Here is a 24,976-nt window from a genome sequence, read left to right as displayed (position 1 = left end):
ACACGACCGGACTTTTCAAGGGACTGGGTCCGACTGACTTTCGGCAGAGTTCTGACAGAGTTCTGATGGACTTTCCGAATGAACGGACTTGGCCACACACAATCACACCAAAGTCCGACGGAATCGAACGTGATGACGTACGACCGAACTAGAATAAGGAAGTTCATAGCCAGAAGCCAATAGCTGCCCTCGCTTCGGTTTTTGTCCGTCGGACTAGCATACACACGAGCGGATTTCTCGATAGGAACTGGGTCCGGCGGAGTTCCGGCAGAAAATTTTTAAACATGTTCCATTTCTAAAGTCTGATGGATTTTTGCAAATTAAAAGTCCGCTGCAGCCCACACACGATCGAATGGTCTGCCAGAATCGTACCGTCGGACCTTTGATGTCGAAAAGTCCGGTCGTGTGTACGCGGCATTAGTGCAGATTTATGGGAAAATTGGTGAACCAAACACACAAGCAGAAAATTATGTTTCTGGGGGGCATTCTGTACACATTCTGTGTACAGAACACCTCCAGGTAGCCATATTGCATTTCGCAGAAAATTACAAAGCTGCAGATTGAAAAGGAAAGGTCGTTTTTAATAACATTCAATTACAATATGATTTGTGTTGCGATTGTGCACGCTATATTGTTTTTTCTTTATTTGCTATTTTTTTCCCCACAAAAGTGGAGTCACACTTTAGGCTTTTTCACTTCTCCACATGGACTTAGCCATCTTCATATGAGCATTTTTAACCTCACTGTTCCTTAAACTATATATAAAAGGATTTAACAATGGTGCCACCACAGTGTACATGACAGCCACTATTTGATCCTGATGCGTGGCATAACTCGATTTGGGTTTTAGGTATACGAACATGATTGATCCGTAAAATACCGTTACCACTATTAAGTGGGAAGTACAAGTAGAAAATGCTTTCTTCATCCCTGTGGTTGAGTGGATTGTCAAAATTGATGATAAGATCTTTACGTAAGATAAAAGAATTAATATAAATGAACAAAGTATAACAAGACCGCTTGTTAAAAATATAACAATTTCATTGGTCCAGGTGTCAATACAGGAGAGTTTCAATAGGGGCGGGATGTCACAAAATACCTGGTTTATCTTATTGTCACAGAAAGGTAACTGGAAGGTCAGGACTGTGTGTATAAAAATGTTGGCACTGCCAATAATCCAAGAGCCAGCAATAAGCTGAAGGCACTTCTTTTTGTTCATGATGATGGTATACAGCAGTGGGTGGCATATGGCATTATATCGATCATACGCCATGGCTGCCAGTACATAGCACTCTGTTCCACCACACACTCCGAAACTGTACAACTGTAGGATGCACCCGTAAAATGAGATGGTTTTATTACCTGACAGTAAGTTGGACAACATCTTGGGTACAGTGGATGAAATGTAACATATATCTAGGAAGGAGAAGTTGGCAAGAAAGAAGTACATAGGAGTCTGGAGTTTGGGACTAAATCTATAGGCCATAATAAGGGATAGATTTCCAAGCACTGAAATGATATAAATCCACAGAAGTACAATGAAAAATAAATAGTAAAGTTCTGGATTTTCGGAAATGTCAGCAAGAATAAATTCTGATACCACAGTCTGATTTTTCTTTGCCATTGTAGCAGCTGTTTCTGAAAAAAAACAGATAATACGCAATATAATCTGTATACAGATATACAGTAGAGTCATTTTCACTGTGATACTGCTAGGAAAAAGCTCTGGTGGTGGCCATGCATGTAGCAATTTCTGATCAAAGTTGGCCATACATTGCAGAATTTAATTTTAATTTTTTGATTTAAAGGAGAACTAGAGACAAAACAGTTTGTTTTTTTTTCATTTTGAAAAGGGAGAGTTATAATACTTGTCAGTTATATTTTCGCCATCTGTGTCCCATTGTGAAGATTTCCTTTCCCTTCATTTCCTGTCCCATAGCCAATCAGGAATTGAGAAGAAATCCTTGCAAATTAAGGGAATTCCTTGGGGACCCCCAGCTCACCAGAACTAGTGTCCCTATTGGAAGATTTCCCATTTTGCCATTTTCAAATAAAGAAAACTTTATAACAGGATCACGGTGAGCAGTCATCTTTGTTTTTATATTAATTATATCGTGTTGGTTATGGGTGGGCCAGATTGCACTCCTGATCTGCCTGGTTGATGCGCAAACCGACCGGGAACAATGTTTACCTATCTGATTTATGTAGACCCATATATTGTAGATAGCCATTATCAATGACCAAAATTGAAAGTTTCTCTTTCCTCAATTTTGCCAAAGGTCGTGATACAATGATGAAGAAACCATCATTGTAAGGATTTGATTTACATAATTGAGCTTGATCGTATGGCACAAAGTTTGATTGCTGCAGGCACTAAAATCTGAGACTATTGCTTACCCATCAATTGAAAATACACATGTGTGAGCTAATCTCTGTCAAAGGATTTGTGATTCTGTCCACCATCCTTTGTCATTCATACCCCTCTGATAGACAGCACAACCAGCTAGATTGACACCATTTTATCTTTTTGAATGAAGGGATACAATGGTGTCACCTCCCTAACTCTAGTCTTCTGATTGGACGATGAGGAGCAACACATTGATAAATTATCAGCTGTACTCACCTTGCACTCTACTCATGACAGTATGTTCTCTGAAAGCACATATGTTTGAAGCAGAGCCTACTGCTAATTCAACTTCTACCAATACAGGAGGGCAATATAAAGATAGACTCAGGACTATTTGTGAATTTATTTAATTTTAAAGTATATACAACTGCATTATATAGTGTTTTTGTATTGATGCCAGGGGGTCTAAGTACAGAATACCATTTTATTGAAGAGGGATAGGAGACTTGATTCCTATAAATTCATATTACCCTAATTGCTTTAGAGATCGGCATGAAATACCATCTTTTCTGAGGCCATTCAGTTTAATTTTGGTTAGATTTTTTATTGAGACAATCAAACATACCTTTAGTATTTGATTCAACTCAAAATGTATAATTTTGTCCGTAAAGCAACCAATTTAGTTAAGTTGCACATATGGTAAAGTTGAAAAAAAACAATGATTTTCTATAATCCTGGTAACTGGCATTACTATAAGCAATTAGGATTTTCTTTTTTTGCATATATAAATAATTTAATTCCTGGAAAAAATAAAATTGAACCTTTTTCTGGTTTAATAATGCTGTAGTCCCCCTTAATTCTGGCATGTTGCTGAAAAAGAAACAATTAAAACAGAAATTAGCTGTGTATTACATATACATAACTTGTCATTTTGAGTATTGTTTATTACTGTGCAAAGGCTTTTAATATGTTGTCTCGTAAACCAAGTGGGACAGGTTTTCTAGAGCTAATCTCAAGGCAATTCTTAAAAGAAAATTCTTAATTCTGGGTGGATATGCTACACTTAAATAATAATTGTGCTGTTTTCATTTTGACACAAAGGAAAACACAAGGGCTTGTGTGTGGTTTGGGACTTTTTCTAAATTTAAATATTCAAGTTTACTTAGATTTCTTCTACTGGAAAAGTGCCAATTTTGACGGCTTATATGCAAGTAATTGGGCATACAGTGGTTATAGGGGTCCAGATCCTGCCCTGGGGGACATGTATCAATAAAAAAAAAGTTTGTGAAAAACGCAATGTTTAACCACTTCCAGACTGCCGCACGCCGATATACGTTGGCTGTTTGAGGAAGGACATCTTTGTTATGGCAGCAGCTAGCTGCCATAACCCCAGTATCCGATAATAGTGGTCTATGCGGTGGATTCACCACTAGATCACTTTTATCGGTGGCGGGAGAGGGCCCCCCCTCCCACCGCTCTCCCGTGCTCTCCGCTGCTTATCGGAGCTGTCGGCATCGGCGGAGGTGATCGGGTCCTCTTCCATGTGTGGTATGGAGACGAGTGAGGGGAAGATGGCCCCCACCTGTCTCCATACCATTGCAGGGTGGAAGCCACGTCAAAACATCACTTCAGCCCATAGCTCTTAAAGGGCCATGTTATTTTTATTTTTTCAAATGACAGCATTTTCTTTTTATTGCATTGTAGTGTAGATATGAGATCTGAGATCTTTTTGACCCTAGATCTCATATTTAAGAGGTCCTGTCATGCTTTTTTTCTGTTACAAGGGATGTTTACATTCCTTGTAATAGGAATAAAAGTGACACCATTTTTTTTTAAAAGAACAGTGTAAAAATAAAAAACAAAAGGTAAAATAAATAAGAAAAAATAAATAAAATGTATTAAATGCGCCCCGTCCCATCGAGGTCGCATGCAGAAGCCAACTCATATGTGAGTAGTCCCCGCATATGAAAACTGTGTTCAAACCAAACATGACCGCTGCGATCGGTAGAGCGAGAGTAATAATTCTAGCTCTAGACATCCTCTGTAACTCAAAACATGCAACCTGAATTTTTTAAACGTCGCCTATGGAAATTTTTAAGGGTAAAAGTTTGTCGCCATTCCATGAGCAGGCGCAATTTTTAAAGCGTGACATGTTGGGTATCAATTTACTCGGCGCAATATTATCTTTCACAATATAAAAAAAAATTGGGCTAACTTTACTGTTGTCTTTTTTTTTATTTAAAAAAGTTTATTTTTTTCCAAAAAAAAGTGTGCTTGTAAGACCGCTGCGCAAATACAGTATGACAGAAAGTATTGCAACGCCATTTTATTCTCTAGGGTGTTAGGGGAAAAAAATGTGGGTTCTAAGTAATTTTCTAGCAAAAAAAAACAGTTTTTAACTTGTAAACAACAAATCTCAGAAAGAGGATCGGTCCTTGCATGAGTCCTTGCATGAGTCCTTGCATGAGCAGTGATTTTATTATGTTTAAAGTAGGGCTGTGAAAATTAAAGATTAATTCCTCGATTAATCGTTAATTTTTTTGATCGATCATTTTTTTTTTGATCGATCAAAATTCTTTTGACCGGTACTCACCTCTCCGCCAACTTCCCGGGTCTTCAGGGAGTTCTGCCGGAGATCCGGTGACATCACCGGACTCCTCCCCCCTTCCCCAAGTGCCTCCATCTGCTAACGAAGGGAACGGGGGGAGGAGTCCGGTGACGTTGAAGTTTCTGATTGAACGTAACGTGTACGGGGGAGGAGCTACGCATGACACCCCCCGCTGCTGCCCTACGGAACTAGCAGGATTGTCGGCTTTACATGCTGTGTTTTTATCATCTTTATGTGAGTAGTTTGTGTTTGAACACAAAAATTAAATCTTATTCTTAAGCAGTGATAACTTTGATCTTTTCTTTCTACCCACAACCTGAGAATGTAATAGAAGTTTATGGTCCGTGTTAACCCTTTTGATACCCGCATGCATGTCCACCTGTTTGCACAGGGTTCCATGCCATAAGGTGAGAGTGATTCGTTAGACCGGAGGTGGAGGGATTGTCACGCTACTGTGGAAAAAAAAATTACTTACGTCAGTGCTACAGTTTGAATTTAAAACGTTTGTGTGAACTGTGAAGTTAAGTCATGGATTGTGAAAACTAACTAGTGTCGGGTGATTGTATATAGTGTATACCACATTTTCCACTGACTTATGAAGCGTTGCAATGAAAGGAGATCAGCCAAAAGTAGTTGGATCTGTATGTGCGTTATAATTAATCGAAATTAGTCGATTAATCGATTAAAAAAAATATCGATTAATCGAACACAAAATTTTTCATCAGTAACAGCCCTAGTTTAAAGTGAAAGCCTAAAAATGAAAAATTCCTTCCAATATAGTGACTGGGGGCTCCCCTTAGCCTACCTGTAAAGTGGCAGATCTGTACCATGTCTAGAATCTGCTGCAGCAATAATTGCATTTATAAAGCCAAAAAAATTTCATTTTCCCTGCAAGCTGCCTTTATTTTGCTCAGCAATAGTTGGGGAGACAGTGTGTATGATGGGGTCACAATGTAAAGCACTAGAAACAAGATTAGAGATTTTTTTGACTTTGACTTTGTCTAGGAGTAACGGGTGCGTAAAAATTGGTCTTTGAGTGTCGGTGGCGCCTTCCCACCATAAACCTATAGAGGTAATCTTGTTGAAAGCAAGAATTGGCCTTGCTGTAAAAAATTGCAATGTTATGCACCTGTCATACAGGTGCTGAAAAATTGGTGTTTGGGTGTCAGTGGCGCCTTCCCACCGTAAGCCTATAGAAGTGTAGCGTCGGTTCCTGATGAGCACGCACTATATGTTTTTTCAATTTAATATTTGCTAAAACCACAGTTGGGTTTTAGGGTTGATTATGCCAAATTATGGTTTCTGTACCAGTTTGGTTGGATTGCGTTGGGTTCTCCTTGGCCACAGGTGTCGCTGTCACCACTGGCAAGTGTGAGAATGCAGTCTGGCTGGGCGTATTGAGTGCCATTTTTTCTCAGAGGCAGCCCAGTAGGAGTGGTCATCCTGCTGTGTATTCTGGCAGACGGTATTTAAGGTACTGACATCGCATGCTTCGGGGTTCCGGTCCAGAAGATCTTTTCTGTCTGTTTGGTCCTGGCCCTCCTGACCAGCCCCCATGGCCCTCATGGCCTGGGGTGCGGATCCACCCAATTCCGAGTCTTGGGGCTGGATAGTCCAAGGTGAAGTAACTGAGAGGAGGATTCAAAGGTGGTCCAGTGCCGTCTCGCCTGAGGAGAGGCCCAGCAACTGGAGAAGCATCCAGGGGAGGACTCTTCGGGAGAAGGCCGTGCATAAGGCTGGCTTCTCAGAAGGAGCCTGGAGGCTCAGTTGAAGGACACAAAATGGATCTACACTCATACGTTATCGCCGGACCGGCTGCGAGATACTGGTACCTTATGATAGCACATTATATTTACCTACGCCCCTCAGTTACATCTAAGTCTGTGGCAGAGACTTTTCACAAGTGTTCTATATCCAAGTCTGTGGCAGAGACTTTTCGCAAGTGTTCTATATCCAAGTCTGTGGCAGAGACTTTTCGCAAGTGTTCTATATCCAAGTCTGTGGCAGAGACTTTTTGCAAGTGTTCTATATCCAAGTCTGTGGCAGAGACTTTTCGTAAGTGTTCTATATCCAGGTCTGTGGAAGAGACTTTGCTCTACTTAAACACTCTATCGGCTGCTAGGCTTAGTGAGAGAAGGCCTATCTGGGAGTTGTGAAAATCCATTTGTGAAACAGTAATTCTCTGGATTTCTATATAGAGAGACTTCCTACCTTTTGTAGTTCCAAAAGTACCTGAACTTCCTTCTACCCTTCATTGAGAAACTGTGTTATCTTTTCAATAAATATCCCAAAAGGAGGATCCAATGTCAGTTTCTACAATTCTTTGGGCCATCTACCACGGGAAACCCCTAGACACGCACAAGGTCAAGAAGGTAACAGTAAGGCCAATAGAACCAGCAGCTCCTTCGGGTGTCAGTGCTACAGAAGTAAACTTGATGAAAGCAAGAATTGGCCTTGCTGTAAAAAATTGCAATGATATGCCCCTGTCAAACAGGTGCAGAAAAATTGGTCTTTGGGTGTCGGTGGCGCCTTCCCACGGTAACCCTTAACCCTATAAAAGTCAAATGGTCCATGCAGTCTGTGGACAGACGCGTTTTATGATCAGTAACCAAACCTCCCGCAGCACTGAATGCCCATTCTGAAAGCACACTGGATGCAGGGCAGCCCAACAACTCTATAGCATACTGGGCAAGTTCTGGCCAGTGGTCTATTCTCATAACCCAGTAAGTCAGTGGACCATCAGCTGAAAAGCTCTCCATCTCTGTTTTGGCCCCATGGTAATTGCCGATGGGATGTGGAAGCTGACAGCCCTGGGCGGCGAGGACTAAAAAAATTCTGAAATGCCTCACTTAGGCAGACGCCTTCTCCAATGCTCCTCTCTTGATCAATAGAAGACTCAAAACTACGCTTTCCACGACACTGTAACCTACTGGAGTCAGGAAAAACATTCAATAAAATCCTCTTTAACGTGTCCTCAAGAGATTTTATCTTCTGCACTCTCTGTGGGGATGGGATGAGTTCTGAGACCCTCCTCTTATAACGGTGGTCAAGGAGGGCTGCCAACCAGCAATCCTTCTCCTTTATGCCGCATTCTTGGGTCCTTTTGCAGGTTTTAAAGCGTGAGGTTACTCATACGTCTCAAATTTGCAGAGGCTTGAGAATAGGGATGAGCCGATGTTTGACTTGAACATCGGGAGTTCGCCTGTTCGTCGGATAGCGAACAATTTGGGCAAATTCGAAAATTCGCAGTACACCCTTTAAAAATGTATGGGAGAAATCAAAAGTGCTAATTTTAAAGGCTTATATGCATGGTATTGTCATAAAAAGGGTTTGGGGACTTGGGTCCTGCCCCAGGGGACATGTATCAATGCAAAAAAAAGTGAAACAATAAAAGTGAAATTTTCCTGTAAACTTTGTAACTGGGGGTTGTCTATAGTATGCCAAGTGGCTCATGTTTCCCGTGTTTAGAACAGACAAATAAAATTTCGGGTCTGGTATGAATATTAAGGGGAACCCCGAACCAAAATGTAAAAAAAAATTGCGTGGGGGTCCCCCCAAATTCCATACCAGGCCCTTCAGGTCTGGTATGGATATTAAGGGGAACCCCGCGCCAAAATGTTTTTAAAAATGGCATGGAGGTCCCCCCAAAAATCCTTACCAGGCCATTATCCAAGCACGCAACTTGGTAGGCTGCAGGAAAAGAGGGGCGACAAGAGAGTGCTCCCCCCCTCCTGAACTGTACCAGGCCACATGCCCTCAACATGGGGAGGGGGCTTTGGGGTAGCCAAAGCACCGTTTCCCCATGTTGATGGGGACAAGGGCCTCATCCCCACAACCCTTGCCCAGTGGTTGTGGGGTTCTGCGGGTGGGGGCTTATCAAAATCTGGAAGCCCCCTTTAACAAGGGGACCCCCAGATCCCAGCCTCCCCCCTGTGTGAAATGGTAACGGGTACAAATGTACCCCTACCATTTCACAAAAAAAGTGTGAAAATGGTAAAAATGACAAGACACAGCTTAGGGACAAGTCCTTTATTAAAAAATAAAAATGTCCCACAAAGTCTTCTTCTTCTTCTCTTGTTCCACCGACTGACCATAAGAAAAAAAGAAGCGCGACCAACCTGCCTCCATTTGTACCCTTTACCATTTCACACAGGGGGGAGGCCCGGGATCTGGGGGTCCCCTTGTTAAAAGGGGCTTCCAGATTCCGATAAGCCCCCCCACCCGCAGACCTCCACAAACAACAGGCAAGGGTTGTGGGGATGAGGTCCTTGTCCCTATAAACATGGGGACAGGGTGCTTTGGCTACCACAAAGCACCCTCCCCATGTTGAGGGCATGTGGCCTGGTATGGTTTGGGGGGCGCTCTCTCATCCCATCTTTTCCTGCACCAACCTGCCAGGTTGCGGTCTCGGATAGGGGTCTGGTATGGATTTTTGGGGGACCCCCACATCATTTTTTAAAAAAAAATTGGCGTGGGATTCCCCTTAAAATCCATACCAGGCCTGAACGGTCTGGCATGGATTTTAAGGGGGACCCGCACGCCATTTTTTTTCATTTTGGTGTGTGGTTCCCCTTAATATCCATACCAGACCTGAAGGGCCTGGTATGGATTTTTGGGGGACCTCCACGCAATTTTATTTTTACATTTTGGTTCGGGGATCCCCTTAATATTCATACCAGACCCGAAGGGTCTGTTAATGGACTGTGGGGAAATCCCATGCCGCTTTTTTCAATTACTTTTATGTGTATTGCTGGGACTGACAATTCATTATAGCTGCAACTACTTTTAAATTACTTTTTTTCCTTTAGAAATGTAATTTTGCTCTCGGACTGTTCTAAACACAGCAAACATGCACCACTTTACAGCCATACTATAGGCACCCCCCAGGTATGAAATTTAAAGGAATCGCTTACAGATTGACGCATGTCTTCCTCTTCTTCGAAGCCTATGAAAGTGCCAGAATCCTCCTTCTCATCCTCCTCCTCTCTCTCCTTCTGTGTGTTCTGTGACATAGGAATGATGGTGTCTGGGTAAAGTGGACCTTGAGAGAAAAGGAAGTCCTTCTCTTCCTCCTGCTGCTCTGCCTCCAGTGCCTTGTCCATAATGCCACGCAGAGTCTGCCCCAGCAGGAACACAACAGGGAGAGTGTCAATGACGCATGCACTGTCACGACTTGTCATCCTTGTGGCCTCCTCAAATCATGACAATACAGTGCATACATCCTTAATAATCAGTCATCGGGGTGGGGAAAATAAGCTGAGGCAGCTTGAGCCTGTCGTCATGCCGTATTCACACTGGTACTCATTGGTGGCCCTCTGATGCATGTATAGCCACTGAGCATTGAGTTCCACCTGGTGGGCATGTCACAATTTAGACACTTTATGGGCAGGTGTATTTCCCGGTGAATTTCAGGCAACTGAGCACTGGCTGTGTATTACCGCCTGAAATGGCTACAGTCTCTTGTGACCAGCTTTAGCACATCTTGCAAATCTGGATACATATTTAGGAAATGCTGCACCACCAAACTGAGGACATGTGCCAGGCATGGCACATGTGTCAACTTTCCCTGTCTAAGGGCCGACAGGAGGTTAGGGCCATTATCACACACCACCATTCCTGGCTCCAGCTGGTGTGATTTGAAGCACCTCTGGGCCTGTCCCTGCTGAGCTGCAAGAATCTCAACTTCGGTGTGGTTCCTGCCCACTAAACACACCAGCTGAAGCACTGCATGGCACCTTTTAGCCTGACTCTGGGAATGCTTATGGGGTACCTGATGTTCATAGGACAATTCTACAGAGGAGGACATGGAGGGGGTGGAGGAGGAGAAGGGGGTAGAACTCACAGGTCTGGCATCATTGCCACTAGCTGTATGGAGGTGTGGGGGCACAACAAGCTTCAGCACTGAGCCCTGTCCTGCATTCTTTCAAGTTGCAAGCAGCGTTACCCAGTGTGCTGTGAATGAAATATATCTTCCCTGTCCATGCTTGCTGGACCACATGTCAGCAGTAAGGTGGATTTTACGGCTGACTGCCTTGCCCAACAATGCCATATCATTCCCTTCCACATGATGTTAGAGAGATGGAACAGGCTTACGTGAAAAGTAGTAGCGACTGAGAACCTGCCATTGTGATACAGCACATTGTGTGAATTCACGGAAGGGGGCAGAATCCACCAGGTTGAAAGGCAGAAGTTGGAGAGCCAACAGCTTTGACAAGCTTGCATTTAGACTCTGGGCATGTGGGTGGTAGGGACTGTATTTTTTTTTTCCGCTGTGGCAGATGGGGCAGAGAAATTTGCCAGCTAAAGTCTACAACTGGTGGTGTGCTTCTGGCAGATCTGCTGCTAGGACCTGGGATACCCTGTGCTATACCATCATCCCTATCAGTGGAGGCTGATGAGAGGTAATGACTCAGTATAGCAGGAGCAGACTGAAGTGGGTAAGGAGAAGGAGGAGGAGGGACAGATTTATGCCCCTTTTGTGTGGCTTTTAGGTGCTCTTGCCAATGGGCTGAGTGGTTGGACGTTAAATGCCTGGTTAAGCATGTGGTACCCAAATGGTTGGTGTTTTTGCCACGTTTGATGTGCCTGAAACACAGTTTGCAGATAGAAACAATGTGATCTGCTGCAGATGTGCTGAAAAAGGCCCAGACAGCTGAGCTTTGGGGAGTGGGCCAGGAGATAACAACTGCAGCATGTGATGGGAGAGGGTGGCTGCTCTCTACTCTTCCTTGATGTCTGCCTCCTTGGGGTTGTGCCACTTTACCTTCAGTTTCCTCCTCTGCTCTATCTGGCACCCAGGTTGCTTCAGTAACCTCCTCATCATCATTTCCATCTCCTCCATCTTCATCATTTCCACTGGAGACAACTTGGCAAAACGCTGCAGTTTGGGAAACATGAATGCCAATTTGTCTACCAGTGTTCTTCCCTCTCTCTAGGCTCATGTTCCTGTCATCCTCAACCTCGGAACCAACATCTGAATCCAGTAATGGCTGGGTATCATCAAGGAGCAAGTGGCTGATGCTGTGGTCAAATAACTCAGCTGACTCCTCGATGGCTGATGTTGGGGCTATGGCAGGAATAGATGTGGACAAGGAGGCAGGTTTAATCACTCTGGCAACTGCAGAGGACTGCACACTTGTCTCTGCTTGCGTGAGTGAGGATGAGGAGGATGAGCCCCTAGACCTGGACCATCAAATAACAATTTCTCTAACCGGGATCCAGCATGGAGACCAACCTCTGATGGACCAGGTCCTTCCAATCGCCCCTACACAAAGGCCCCCCAAGAAGACCCCCTATAGGGGTTTTCCCCAATAAGGGCACTACCACAGAGAACAGGAAAATCAAAGAGAGGGACCAGAGGGGGAGAAGATTACAAGCAAAAAATGAAAAGAATATAAGGGGAAATAGAATTTTTCATCTCAGTTCCATACCCTTAACTGATAGTCAGAAAGCCCTGTTGGATAAGGGACTTAAGTTTGCTCCCCCTAAAAAAACAGACAAGTTTCAAACTCAGTAATGTGCAAAACTACATCCGCAAAGTTAATATTTACAGATACATTGCATCAAATCCCATTAAAGAGGGGAGAATTCCACAGGTATACAACTCTCTTATCTTTGTTTAATCCCCCAGATGAGATGGCTCCTTTTGTAAGAGTTTTTCACAACATAATTTTAAGAGACCTTGATAAGGTTAAGATTCAAAATACCAAAATGCAATAAAAATTGGAAGTGGGTCTTCAGCAACTGTGTGATTGCAGGGATCTTGTTATCAGACCAGCCGACGGGGGGGATTGTAGTGCTAGATAAGGAGGCTTATGTCAATGAAGTGACCAAAATCGTAAGTGATAGTGATACCTATATCCCTTTGAGAGAGGGGCCAGGCCCTGACTTTCAACAGGAATTTATTATTAAAGTGGTTAATAGGGGTTTTCAACATGAAGTCATAATCAAAAAGAAAATTTATTTTTGGTACCATCTTTTCCTAGAACACCCATCAGGTACATAAAAATCCTGTTTGCCCACCGGGGGCGCCCTAGAGTAAGTGGTATAGGATTAGTAACGTCCCAGGTGGGCAAATATATTGACACCTATATGTCCCTATACCCTATTATTTCCCATGATTTGGGTTTGGCTGTAGTGTCATATTATCTTAACCAGGATTTGGGTTCGCTGCCTATTCAGAAAGAGTTCATTATGGACCTCCTAAAATTTACAGCAACACACAAATATTTCTGGTTTGGTGGCAAGTTTTCTTCACAAGATAGAGGTGTTGCGATGGGGGAAAAATATGCCCCCAGTGTGACCGATTAATTTATGGCCAAATGGGAGAAGGATGTCATCAATGCCCAACAGAGACCAAATTTGGTCTTGTGGGCTCGATACATAGATGACATCCTCCTCCTGTGCAAGGGTGACCATGCCTCACTTATAAGTTTCCCTGATCCCCTCAATGAGAATGAGAGAGGAATTATTTTGAATTATGAAACTAGCCAAACCAGGATACATTTCTTGAATCTTGATATAAGGGTGAAGGAGAGCGTTTTGGTCACTTCCACTTTCTTTAAGACCACTGATAGAAATGCCTACATCCCCAAGGACAGTTGCCACCATAGAGCATGGCTCGATGGGATCCCTAAAAGCCAATTTCTCTGAATTAGGAGGAATTGCACTAATACAGAAGATTACGTAGAAAAGGGTTATGACTCAGCAAATCTACTGAATATCATGGTAGAGACCATAACTCTCTGCTGGATAATAGGGTGGAAACCTTAAAAGGCAATCATTCTGATATACCATTCATTACATCCTATTCGTCCCAACTTTATACTATTAAGCATATGATTCAAAAGCATTGGCACATTCTCCATACTGATAACATTTTTGCACCACTACTTCCATCCAGACCTCAAGTTATCTATAGGGGCGCATCCTCCATTAAAGATAGGGTAGTCGAGAATATTTTAGATCCCCCTCTAGACCTTCCTTTTTTCACCAACTGAATGGCTATTTCAAATGTGGCAGATGTGTCTGCCTTTGCAATAGTCATAAAACAAGAAAGATTTTGCAGTTCACCTCTAATACTACAAATAGGACATACACTATCAAACCCTTTATAACATGTAGCATCACACATGTGGTATACCTTCTTCAGTGCCCGTGGGGGTTACAGTATGTGGGCCGGACCATACGGCCCTTAGTGTTAGGCTTAATGACCACATTAGCAATATCGTGAAGGGATTAAAAAATCATGGTGTCTTTCATCACTATGATTTGGTTCTTAACAGAGATCCACAGGGCAAAATGTTTGTGGGACTTGACTAGAGGTCGACCGATATATCGGCCGGCCGATATATTGGCCGATATTTGGCGTTTTTTTAATTAATCAGCATCGGCCGATTGTGCTGTTAAAGGCCGATGATATATTCAGCGCGACTTGCAAATGACTTCAGTAATAGAAGTCAATGCAAGTTGCCTGAAGACAGCAGTGAAGCGACTTGTCTCCTCTCTGGGCTGTCTGCCAAGAAAAGATCAAAGAGATACAATGTTTACACTTCTGAATTAATTCAACTCAGTGTGTAGAAGTTCTCAGTTTAACCATTTAAAGACTAAATCTTTTTTGACACTTGATGCTTACAATAAAAATCCTGTATTTTCTGCTAGAAATTCACCCACCCCCAAAACTTATATATATATTTTTTAGCAGAGATCCTAGGCAATATTTTATGTCACACGGTATTTGTGCAGCGGTCTTTCAAACGCAATTTTTTTGGAAAAAATATATGATTTAAAAAAATAAAAAATAAAACAGTAAAGTTAGCCCATTTTTTTTCATCCAAAAGTTTTGATTACCTGTTTTTGTGTATTATATATATATATATATATATATATATATATATATATAGATAGATAGATATAAAAAATTATCAAAATTATACACGCAAGTGAACTGATTGGATGTTTGTTTTGTTTAATAAATGTTTAAATGTAAGAATTTTTTTTAACGTCCTGCTAGCGCATCTCCTCAGTGTGAAAGCACTCGGGGCTTCCACACAGACTGCAGGGGAGCCATTTTGCAGGCACTTTACAGGTGCTATTTTTAGCCCAAAAGCACCTGAAAAATGCCCCAGTGTGAAAGGTGTCTAACTGTTAGATTTTATGAGATGAAGGGGAAAAAAAAAATAATCGGCCTAACATATCGGCCCAAAAAAATCGGCATCATATATCGGCCATCGGCCGTGGCGATTTCTAAATATCGGTATCGGCATCAGCCAGAGAAAGACCCATATCGGTCGACCTCTAGACTTGACCACTTTGTTTCCCACTGGCGAGGTAGCCTGAAAGTGAGAGAACTCTCCAGAATGGAAACAAAGTGGATATACATCCTTAAAAGTTACATTCCACATGGTTTAAATATAGAATAGGATGCTAATTGTTCTGTAAACAACTCCTGGACCTGCCTTTATGTATTTTGTTTATTGTTTGTATAAATTTAATTGTTGTTCGATTTTAATTGATTATTTTTAGAATAATTATGGGTAATGTATTTGTGATGCTAATTATTACTTTATACATTACCAGCCATGCCTTGCCTCTTCAGAATATAATATTTCTTTTATTTGCCAAATGCAATTGAATTTGTCTGCTGCTCTTCATTCCTCATTTGGGGACACTATGGCGGTTGCAATACCACATCCGGGAATGGGAGATCCCCTTCCTTTATTTCTGGTTCTGCTGCCGGAGGTGAGTGCATCATCCATGACCAGTATTTCAAGCCTCAATATGAAGTTGAGGCTTGGTTGATTCACCATTTCCGCTGGCCTTGAATGAGTCATCTAGTTATCTATACCATTCAGAGCGAGCCTTGGTTACTTCACCACAAGCCAGTGTGTTGACATGTCTTGTTTGGTATTTATTGCAGTAACAAGATGTGTTTCTCATACCCTGGAAGAAGTCCAATATTGACAAAATCAGCCAGGCAAGGACACACTATCCAGTCACCGCGATTTTTAGGCCTTTGTATGCTGCAGCTTTTTATTATCTTTATGCACCATTATTGACTTTCTGTCTAAGTCCATTTGTTCTTCAAATAAACACCTTAAGAAGGTATTACACTATCAGAAGCCCCTTGCTTGTTGTTTTTTTGGGGTATTGGAGAAACGTGTACTGCCTGCACTACATCCTTACAGACGCCTAATAGGTGATATATCCTAATGCGCATTTGATCTTCCATAATAGAGGGTCCATCACGTGGGGTAAGAGTACATCCTGACTTTATGTTGGTGACGTCACTTGGTGGAGGATATTGTTTGGATAACATTTGCACAAGCACAGTATTTCCTGTTTTGCTTTTTGAATTGATTCTTTGGACTTATAGATCATCAGTTGGACTTTGTATTATTTGTGTCTATTAAGCGCAACTTTTTTCTTTTCAGTCTCTGTTTTTAGTCTCACTTATCTGTAAGATTAAATAATGTTTTATCATATACGTTTTGATCTTGTGAATTTCCAGCACGATCCCTGAGTAAACCCCTGAAACAAGTGGTAACGCTAATGCAAATACAGTAGTAGTAATGTGTATATTTTACAAAAACAGAAAGAGTTTTATTCAAATCATATTTTTTCAAAAGTACCGGTAATGTCTTTGTTTGCCATGAAATTACTTTTTATACAGTGTTTGGTGTGGATTAAATATAATTGCTTTGGATTCTCTTGATCTAAGATTTCTGAACTCACATTTTCACATTTTAGAATGTATAACTGCTTAACAGGCAAATTGATAATGTACTTAAAAAATACACCTTTCCTCTGAACCTTTACCAGCTATGATCTCCATAACTTAAAGAAGAAGTAAACCCTGGTGGGTTTTTCTTCCTTCTTCCCTGCAAAGTAAAGGCATAATTTGGTAGTATGTATCATATACTAACACATAATGTGAAAGCTACCCACAAACGAAGCCCGCGTTTTCCCCACTGCAGGCTGCATCCATCTTTGTCTTCGTCTTCCTTTCAGGGTGCGCACACTCTGGCTGTGTGACTGGCTGGAGCTACGTGACGTCACTCCCGCGCATGCATGCGGCAGCTGCCGGTCACAGGACACTCTCTTTAAAAAATAGCGTGGGCAGCCGTTCCTTCAAAGAGCATGCGCCGATAACATCATCGGCGCAGTATACAGTTAATATTTAAATGGCGCACATTTAGGAGATATTTACAGTACCTATAGGTAAGCCTTATTCTAGGCTTATCAATAGGTACAACCTACACAGAGAGGTTTACAACCTCTTTATGAAAAAGTATATTTTCCCTCCTTGTAGCCTTAACCAATAGTATTCAGTTTATCACAAACGATTTCCTTTTAATTATGGTACGCCTGTTGCATAAAATGCGTTATCATTGGCAAAGGTATTAGGTTTACTGCACTGGTCATTTCAAGTGAGGCACGAAAAGAGGAAAAAGACATTCTTTAAATGTTGACTCATTTTATAATGTATTTTTGTGTCACTTTTCGGCATATTTAATCCAGTATTTCATATATGGTATAAAGAGCAGGATTGTAAATCACAATTTAGTAGGAGTGAGTTTGGTGAGTGCATGAATCACAAGGTTGGAAGACCTGAATTACAAATATTATGAAGACAAGACAGTTTATATTTATGTATTTAAAGTATTTATTTAGCTTTTTGTCTGGAGTTTTTCTTTAATACCTTTGCATTTGCCAATAGCTCACACAAGGATCTAACTGCAATTTTGGCAGTAAAACTGATATTGGTTAACGATTTACTGCTTAACCTTGTAATAGTGTTTGGGATTCATGCTACTAACTGGAGTTACTTTGCATTTGCCAAATTGCTTGCACAGGAAAATAAAGGAATATTTCTGCATTTTTGTCACTGATGTTTTCAACATCTAGGGACTTTTCTTTGTGTGCCTATGCCCATATCACAGTTGACAAGTGAGCAGTGGCCACAGCCACGAGCTGTACATATTCTTATTGGCCCATTAAAGCAATTAATTGACTTTAATTAGTATAAGTCAAGAGGGAATGGTGGACCTTTCTAAAACTCCAGTGAAAGGTGGCAAGATTGCTAAACCAATAAATGTAAAAATAAGTATTGTAAAAGCTGTATGTCAGAAGTACTTACCGTAGCACAAACAACACGAGGAAGTAAAACAGCAAGAAAGATCTTGCTAAAAGTTCCTCACTATTACTTCAAAGACTTACAGAAAAACCTGATTTGAAAATTGTGCAGACTTGATTAATATAATTTATTTCCAAGTAGCAATCAAAGAACAAGTTTCCAATCTACCATATAAGAAATGAAGAGACTGCTTCCAACATAAAACATTGCAAGTAATAGCAGAAAAATCAAATATTTGAACTGCTTACTTACAGTGTTTTTCTTTACTGTTCACAATTTTATATTTTTGCAATATGCTTTTGAATTTGCTAGGTAGGGATGAGCAAATTGGGTTAGATTTTCATGGGGGAGTCTTTGAATCCTGCATGAAGACAAAAAATTATAAACATAACATTGAGCCACAATGATGTCTATGGGGAGGAAAATGTTGATACCTTCTGGTCATTCTCAAGGCTAATAGGTAAAGGCAATTAAGGGTAGGGATGAGATGAACAATCCCTGGTTAGGTTCGCACCAGAACAGGCAAACAATTTGTGCGAACATGTGAACACTGTTAAAGTCTATGGGACACGAATGTGAAAATCAAAAGTGCTCTTAAAGGGTTTTATAGCTATTGCCAAGTTACTGCCATTAAAAGTGTATGGGTACCCGGGTACTGCCCCAGGAGATATGTATCAATGCAAAAAAAAGTTTTAAAAACGACATGAGGAGTGATTTTTTTTTTTTTTTAAAGAATATAAAGTGCTTTAATTGAAAACTAGATAATCTAATTTACATTTCTGGACCTAACTGTAAAACTGCGTTTGAGTACAACAACAAGACATAGGAGAACAAGTAGTACTACTGCAAATGGGATTCCTGGAAGAGCCATGGTGAGATGCTGGAGGCTGGCCAATCCAGTTTTGGCCCCTATTTGAAAGACAAGAGGCCCAGCGGTCTTCACCAATTGATGGGAATAATCAGTCTCAAAGCGCCGACCTCGCTTAAGGCTAGAGCAGTCCGAGGTGCAGGTTTCATTGGAGGAGGGAACACAGACCGAGACACTGCAGAAAACAAACACCTGTGACTGGCTTGAGAAATCAATAAATGTGAATGCAGACACAACAAATCTCTAAGGAGTGATTTTAAGAATACTTAAAGTAAAAGAATAAATATGAAATATTCCTTTAAATATCTTGCCCGGGGGAGAGGGTCCCCTTAGTCTGCCTGTAAAGTAGCGCATCTGTGTGATGATTTTTCCCATGAACGCCCCATATGTTCGATTTGTTTGCAAGCAAACTAACACACAATGTTTTAGTCAAACCTAATTAAGGGCATGGGAAGCTGGGCACTCCCATGGGTAAAATTCACCAATGTAGAAAAAAAAAGAAGACCTTCAGGTGGGAGGAGGGTCCTCCATTTAATGTAATTTGGATGGCAACAAAAGAAAAATACTTATCAAACATCAACACCGTATGCTCGGATCACATATTTTGGATGTAATGGATTTTTTTTATTTTTAGTTCTAGCTTGGCTTAAATACATCAGCAGCAACACCCCAGTCAGATTCATTACAACTTGAAAAAAAATGCATATTTGTGTAGTTTTGGCTTTGGCACATGCTTTTTTATCCAGCAGAAAAAGGCCTGAATTGAATGGTGAAAGTAGCAGATATCACAGATGTAAAAGATCCCATTCTTGTCTCCAGGACTTCTCCAGAGCCTCTCCCCTCCTCTGGAACTCTTTACCTCAATCTGTCTGTCTATCTCCTTCTCTGGTAACCTTTAAAATATTTGTTACCCAACATTTCATATTCCTTATATGTGCCTGCTGTGCCATGTACTTATATGAAAATGTATCTTGTTCTCTTTGTATTGCTTTTCTTGTGTGATATCCCTGGTGTTCCTGCCGTCCCCTCTGCTTTCCTATTTAAAACTGACCACACTAAGTGGTAGAGCACACCATGATCAGTTTTCTAGCTGTGTTGGGAACTCAGTGTGTTCTCCTCCAATTATAAAACTTGTCCTGACACAGCTCAACACGCCAATGGCTTGAGGAAGCCACAAGGATGGTGAGCCATGACAGTGCATGCATCAGTGACACAATCCCTGTTGTGTTCTAACTGGAGCAGACTCTGCATGGCATTATGGACAGGGCACTGGTGGCAGAGCAGCAGGAGGATAAGGAGGACTTCCTTTCCTCTCAATGCCCATTTTATCCAGACACCATCATTCCTATGTCACATAACACACAGGAAGAGAGAGGGGTGGAGGATGAGGAGGATTCTGGCACTTTCATAGGCTTCGAAGAAGAGGAAGACATGAGTCAATCTGTAAGCCATGGCTTTCCAACCCCAGGCTCCTGGGAAGTAGTACGTGGCTGAGAGGAGGAAGTTCCAGATGCTGTCATCCTGAGTGACCCCGAGGAGTTTGCTTCTCAAGCCTCTGCAAATTTAAGGTGGATGGGAAACCTCATTCTTCTGCGAAAGGACCCAAGAATATGAGGCATAAAGGAGAAGGATGATTACTGGTTGGCAACCCTCCTTGACCTTCATTATAAGGGGAAGGTCTCAGAACTCATCCCATCCCCACAGAGAGTGCAGAAGATAAAATGTCTTAGGCCGCGTACACACGGGCGGACTGTTCGTCCAACTTTGTCCGCTGAACAGTGTTTGGGCGGACAGTCCGCTCGTGTGTGGGCTTTCAGCGGACAGTTTCAGCGGACAGTTGGACGGACAAGGTTTTTCGGAATTTACGAAAAACTGTCCGCTGAAACCTTGTTTCAGCGAACAGTCCACTCATGTGTAGGCTTGTTCGTCAAACAAAGTTGCGCGCATGCTCAGAAAGGATTTTCACGCCGAAAGCTATAATGCAGTGTATAGGACGTCGTATTTTTCGTCCCGTCGTACGTGCCGTTCACGTCATCGCGCACGGTTTCAGCAAACTGTTCGTTCGTCGTGTGTGGCCATGTCCGTCCATGCTAATTTTGAGCGGACTGTTTGCCGAAACTGTTGGACGGACAAAGTTGGGCGAACAGTCCGCCCGTGTGTACGCGGCCTTACAGGACACGTTAAAGAGGATTATATTGAATGTTTTCCCAGACTCCAGTAGGTTACAGTGTCATGGAAAACAATGTTTTTAGTCTTCTGTTGGTCAAGAGAGGAGCATTGGAAAAGGCGCCCACCTAACACCCCTTTAACACCAGGGCGTTTTGCAGGTGCTATAGCGTTAGAAATAGCGCCTGCAATCCGCCCTAAAGAAGCTGCACCATTGTGTGTAGTGTGAAAGCCCTGAGGGCTTTCACGCTACAGCGTGCACTGGCAGGACGCCAGCAGCTTCTTTGGAGCGGTGAAGGAGCAGTGTGTTTACAGCTCCTCCACCGCTGTCCCCATTGAAATCAATGGGGCAGCGCTGTAATGCCGCCGGCAAAACGCCGCTATTGCGGCATATTGCCAGCGGTTTAACCCTTTCATGGCCACTAGCGGGGGGTTAAAAGCGCCCCGCTAGCGGCCAAAATGCGCTGCAAATCCGGCGGTAAATCGCCGCTAAAAATAGCGGCGTTTTACCGCCGACGCAAAGGGCGGTGTGGTGTGAAAGGGGTCTAAGTGAGGCATTTTGGAATTTTTTTAGTCCTCGCCACCCAGGGCTGTCAGCTTCTACATCCCATCGGCAGCGTCTGCATCACATGGTGGGGCCAAAACAGAGATCAGGGCCGCTGATAGGCCAGTACAACTGGCCCTGTTGTACCGGGCCTGGCCAGCAGGGGGGGCCCGGGAAACCTGTCCACAGAACTAATTAATATGAAAAAAAAAAAAATCCTCCAGCCACCATGGCCAAACATCTGTCTGCTTCACCCTCCCCTTTCCCCCGTTACTTTTTGAGTTTTTAATTTTTTTTATTTTGAGCTCAGTATCTGCAGGTGGCGACAGGGGGAGGGACTATTTTTTCTATTTCGGGCGCGGAACAATGTCTCTTCCGCGCCCGCTCCTCATGCTGGCTCAAGTCCCGGCCAGCATGTCGTTTCCTGGCGCCACGGAGTGATTCCTCTCCCTCTGCTCTGAAGCAGTGAAGCGAGCGGGGCCGCCAGTGGCAGAAGAAAAAAAGAAGCAGCTGGCATGACTGGAGTAGTTTATGGACACCAGCACTCTAGGCAGCAGCAGGATCAGGGAAAAAGGGACTCCTGGGGCCAGGTGTGTGGATTCGAGATCTACTAATACTACTGCAGCAGCATATATATATATATATATATATATATATATATATATATATATATATGTATGTATGTATATGTGGATATACATATATGTATATATATGTATGTATATGTGTATATATATATATATATATATATATAGGTGCCAAGGATGGGGCTAAAGGAGGGACCAGGGGCAGGGCCAAGCGTGGAACTGAAGGGGGCCCCGTCAGGTAGGCTGTACGGGGCCCCATGATTTCTATCAGCGGCCCTGACAGAGATAGAGAGCTTTCCAGCTGATGAACCACTGACTTACTGGGTCATGAGATTAGACCACTGGCCAGAACTTGCCCAGTATGCTATTGAGTTGTTGGGCTGCCCTGCATCCAGCGTGCTTTCAGAACGGGCATTCAGTGCTGCAGGAGGTTTCATTACTGATCATAGAATATGTCTGTCCACAGACTCCGTGGCCCATTAGACTTTTATAAAAATGCCAAATAAACGCTTGCATGCAACGAACAACGTGACTTCCTCTGATGAAATTGCGATTGCGTGTGACTCAAAGTGACGCGGAAGCCGTCTTATTGATTTTTTTCCAATTATCTGTTCGTTGCATGTAAGCGTTTATTTGGCTTTTTTCATGCTGTTTTTAGCTGCCGACGTGGTAAGCGCTCTGTGAGCTCATTATTTAAGGAATATTTCATGAGAAACACTTTGCAAGAAGCACTTTACAAGAAGCCCTTTATAAGAAGCTTTTCATTTGACATATGAACTGCAAGCTTTATTGTACAGTAAGGCCGCGTACACACGGGCGGACTGTTCCCTCAACTTTGTCCGCTGAACAGTGTTTCAGCGGACAGTCCGCTCGTGTGTGGGGCTTCAGCGGACAGTTTTAGCGGACAGTTTGACGAACAAAGTTTTTCGGAAATTCAGAAAAACTGTCCGCTGAAACTTGGTTTGAGCGGACAGTCCGCCCGTGTGTAGGCCACTTTCGAAATGAGCAAACTGTTCCCGCTCGGAGGAAAGTCTGCTCATTTCGAGCGCGTCTCCAGGTAGGCGGGGCCCGCGAAGGAGACGTCGCGGGCCCCGCCGCCTGGTATGGACTTAAAGGGGAACCCCAACGCCGAAAAAAATCGGCGTGGGGGTCCCCCCAAAGTCCACAACAGACCCTTGTCCGCGCACGCTACCCGGCCGGCCAGGAAAGGGGGGCGGGCGAGCGCGCCCCCCTCCCGAGCCGTACCAGGCCGCGTGCCCTCAACATGGGGGGTGCCTTGGGGAAGGGGGGGCCGCGCGGCCCCCCCACCCCAAAGCACCTTGTCCCCATGTTGATGAGGACAAGGGCCTCTTCCCGACAACCCTGGCCGTTGGTTGTCGGGGTCTGCGGGCGGGGGGCTTATCGGAATCCGGGAGCCCCCTTTAATAAGGGGGCCCCCGGATACCGGCCCCCCACCCTATGTGAATGAGTATGGGGTACAATGTACCCTTACCCATTCACCTGTAAAATAAAAGTACCCAAAAAAAAAACACAACACACGAGATAAAATATTTTATTGCACAGCTCCGGGGGTCTTCCGTCTTCGGGGGTCTTCTCGCCGGACTCCTCCGCTATCTTCTTGTAGCTCTTTTGCTAGCGGAGGAGTCCGGCTTTCTTCCTCCCCGCCGCCGGCCTCTTCTCCCGACTTCGGGGGTCTTGTCCCCCTCTTCGGTTCTTCTGCCGGGCCACCGCGCCTTCTTATAGCTCTTTTACAGGCGGTGGCCCGGTCTTCTGTCGCCGCCGCCTTCCGTTCTTCTGCCGGGCCACCGCGCCTTCTTATAGCTCTTTTAGAGGCGGTGGCCCGGTCTTCTGTCGCCGCTGTCGCCTTCCGGTCGCCTTCCGTTCTTCTTCTTGTTCTTCTTCTTCTTCTCCAGGAGATGTTGACACGTCACTCTCTCCGGCCAGAATGCCAGAGCCGCGCTGCACGGCCACTTATATAGTGACAATGGGGCGGTGTCACATGGTATATGTCACATGGGTTGGTCACATGGGTTGATGTCACATGGGGACTATGACATCGTAAGGGGGCGGGGTCACCATGTGACCAACCCATGTGACATATACCATGTGACACCGCCCCATTGTCACTATATAAGTGGCCGCGCAGCGCGGCTCTGGCATTCCGACCAGAGAGAGCGACGTGTCAACATCTCCTGGAGAAGAAGAAGAAGAACAAGAAGAAGAACGGAAGGCGACCGGAAGGCGACAGCGGCGACAGCGGCGACAGAAGACCGGGCCACTGCCTCTAAAAGAGCTATAAGAAGGCGCGGTGGCCCGGCAGAAGAACGGAAGGCGGCGGCGACAGAAGACCGGGCCACCGCCTGTAAAAGAGCTATAAGAAGGCGCGGTGGCCCGGCAGAAGAACCGAAGAGGGGGACAAGACCCCCGAAGTCGGGAGAAGAGGCCGATGGCGGGGAGGAAGAAAGCCGGACTCCTCCGCTAGCAAAAGAGCTACAAGAAGATAGCGGAGGAGTCCGGCGAGAAGACCCCCGAAGACGGAAGACCCCCGGAGCTGTGCAATAAAATATTTTATCTCGTGTGTTGTGTTTTTTTTTTGGGTACTTTTATTTTACAGGTGAATGGGTAGGGGTACATTGTACCCCATACTCATTCACATAGGGTGGGGGGCCGGTATCCGGGGGCCCCCTTATTAAAGGGGGCTCCCGGATTCCGATAAGCCCC

The 24,976-nt window shown here is 43.6% G+C and overlaps 1 protein-coding gene across 1 annotated transcript; it reads right to left on the bottom strand.

Annotated features, from left to right (window-relative positions):
- Positions 1–428: 428 nt before the first annotated feature.
- Positions 429–3,267, bottom strand: LOC143933267 (olfactory receptor 5I1-like). The gene is made up of 2 exons (XM_077456151.1): positions 2,973–3,267; positions 429–1,638 (listed from the first exon to the last, which is right to left on the bottom strand). The coding sequence occupies exon 2, from the start codon at positions 1,622–1,624 to the stop codon at positions 683–685; it is 942 nt and encodes a 313-aa protein (XP_077312277.1). The 5' UTR covers positions 1,625–1,638; positions 2,973–3,267; the 3' UTR covers positions 429–682.
- Positions 3,268–24,976: the final 21,709 nt, after the last annotated feature.

The sequence above is a fragment of the Lithobates pipiens genome, unplaced genomic scaffold (genome assembly GCF_037356315.1).
Source record: "Lithobates pipiens isolate NorthernLeopardFrog02 unplaced genomic scaffold, aLitPip1_a1.2 Scaffold_27, whole genome shotgun sequence".
Taxonomy (NCBI): Eukaryota; Metazoa; Chordata; class Amphibia; order Anura; family Ranidae; genus Lithobates; species Lithobates pipiens.
The sequence above is the reverse complement of the archived record's forward strand: the minus strand, read 5'-3'. Positions and strand labels throughout refer to the sequence as shown.

What these genes read in the sequence shown, in the direction of transcription:
- LOC143933267 (XM_077456151.1), bottom strand. Translation starts at nt 1,624, where the DNA reads ATGGCAAAGAAAAATCAGACTGTGGTATCAGAATTTATTCTTGCTGAC.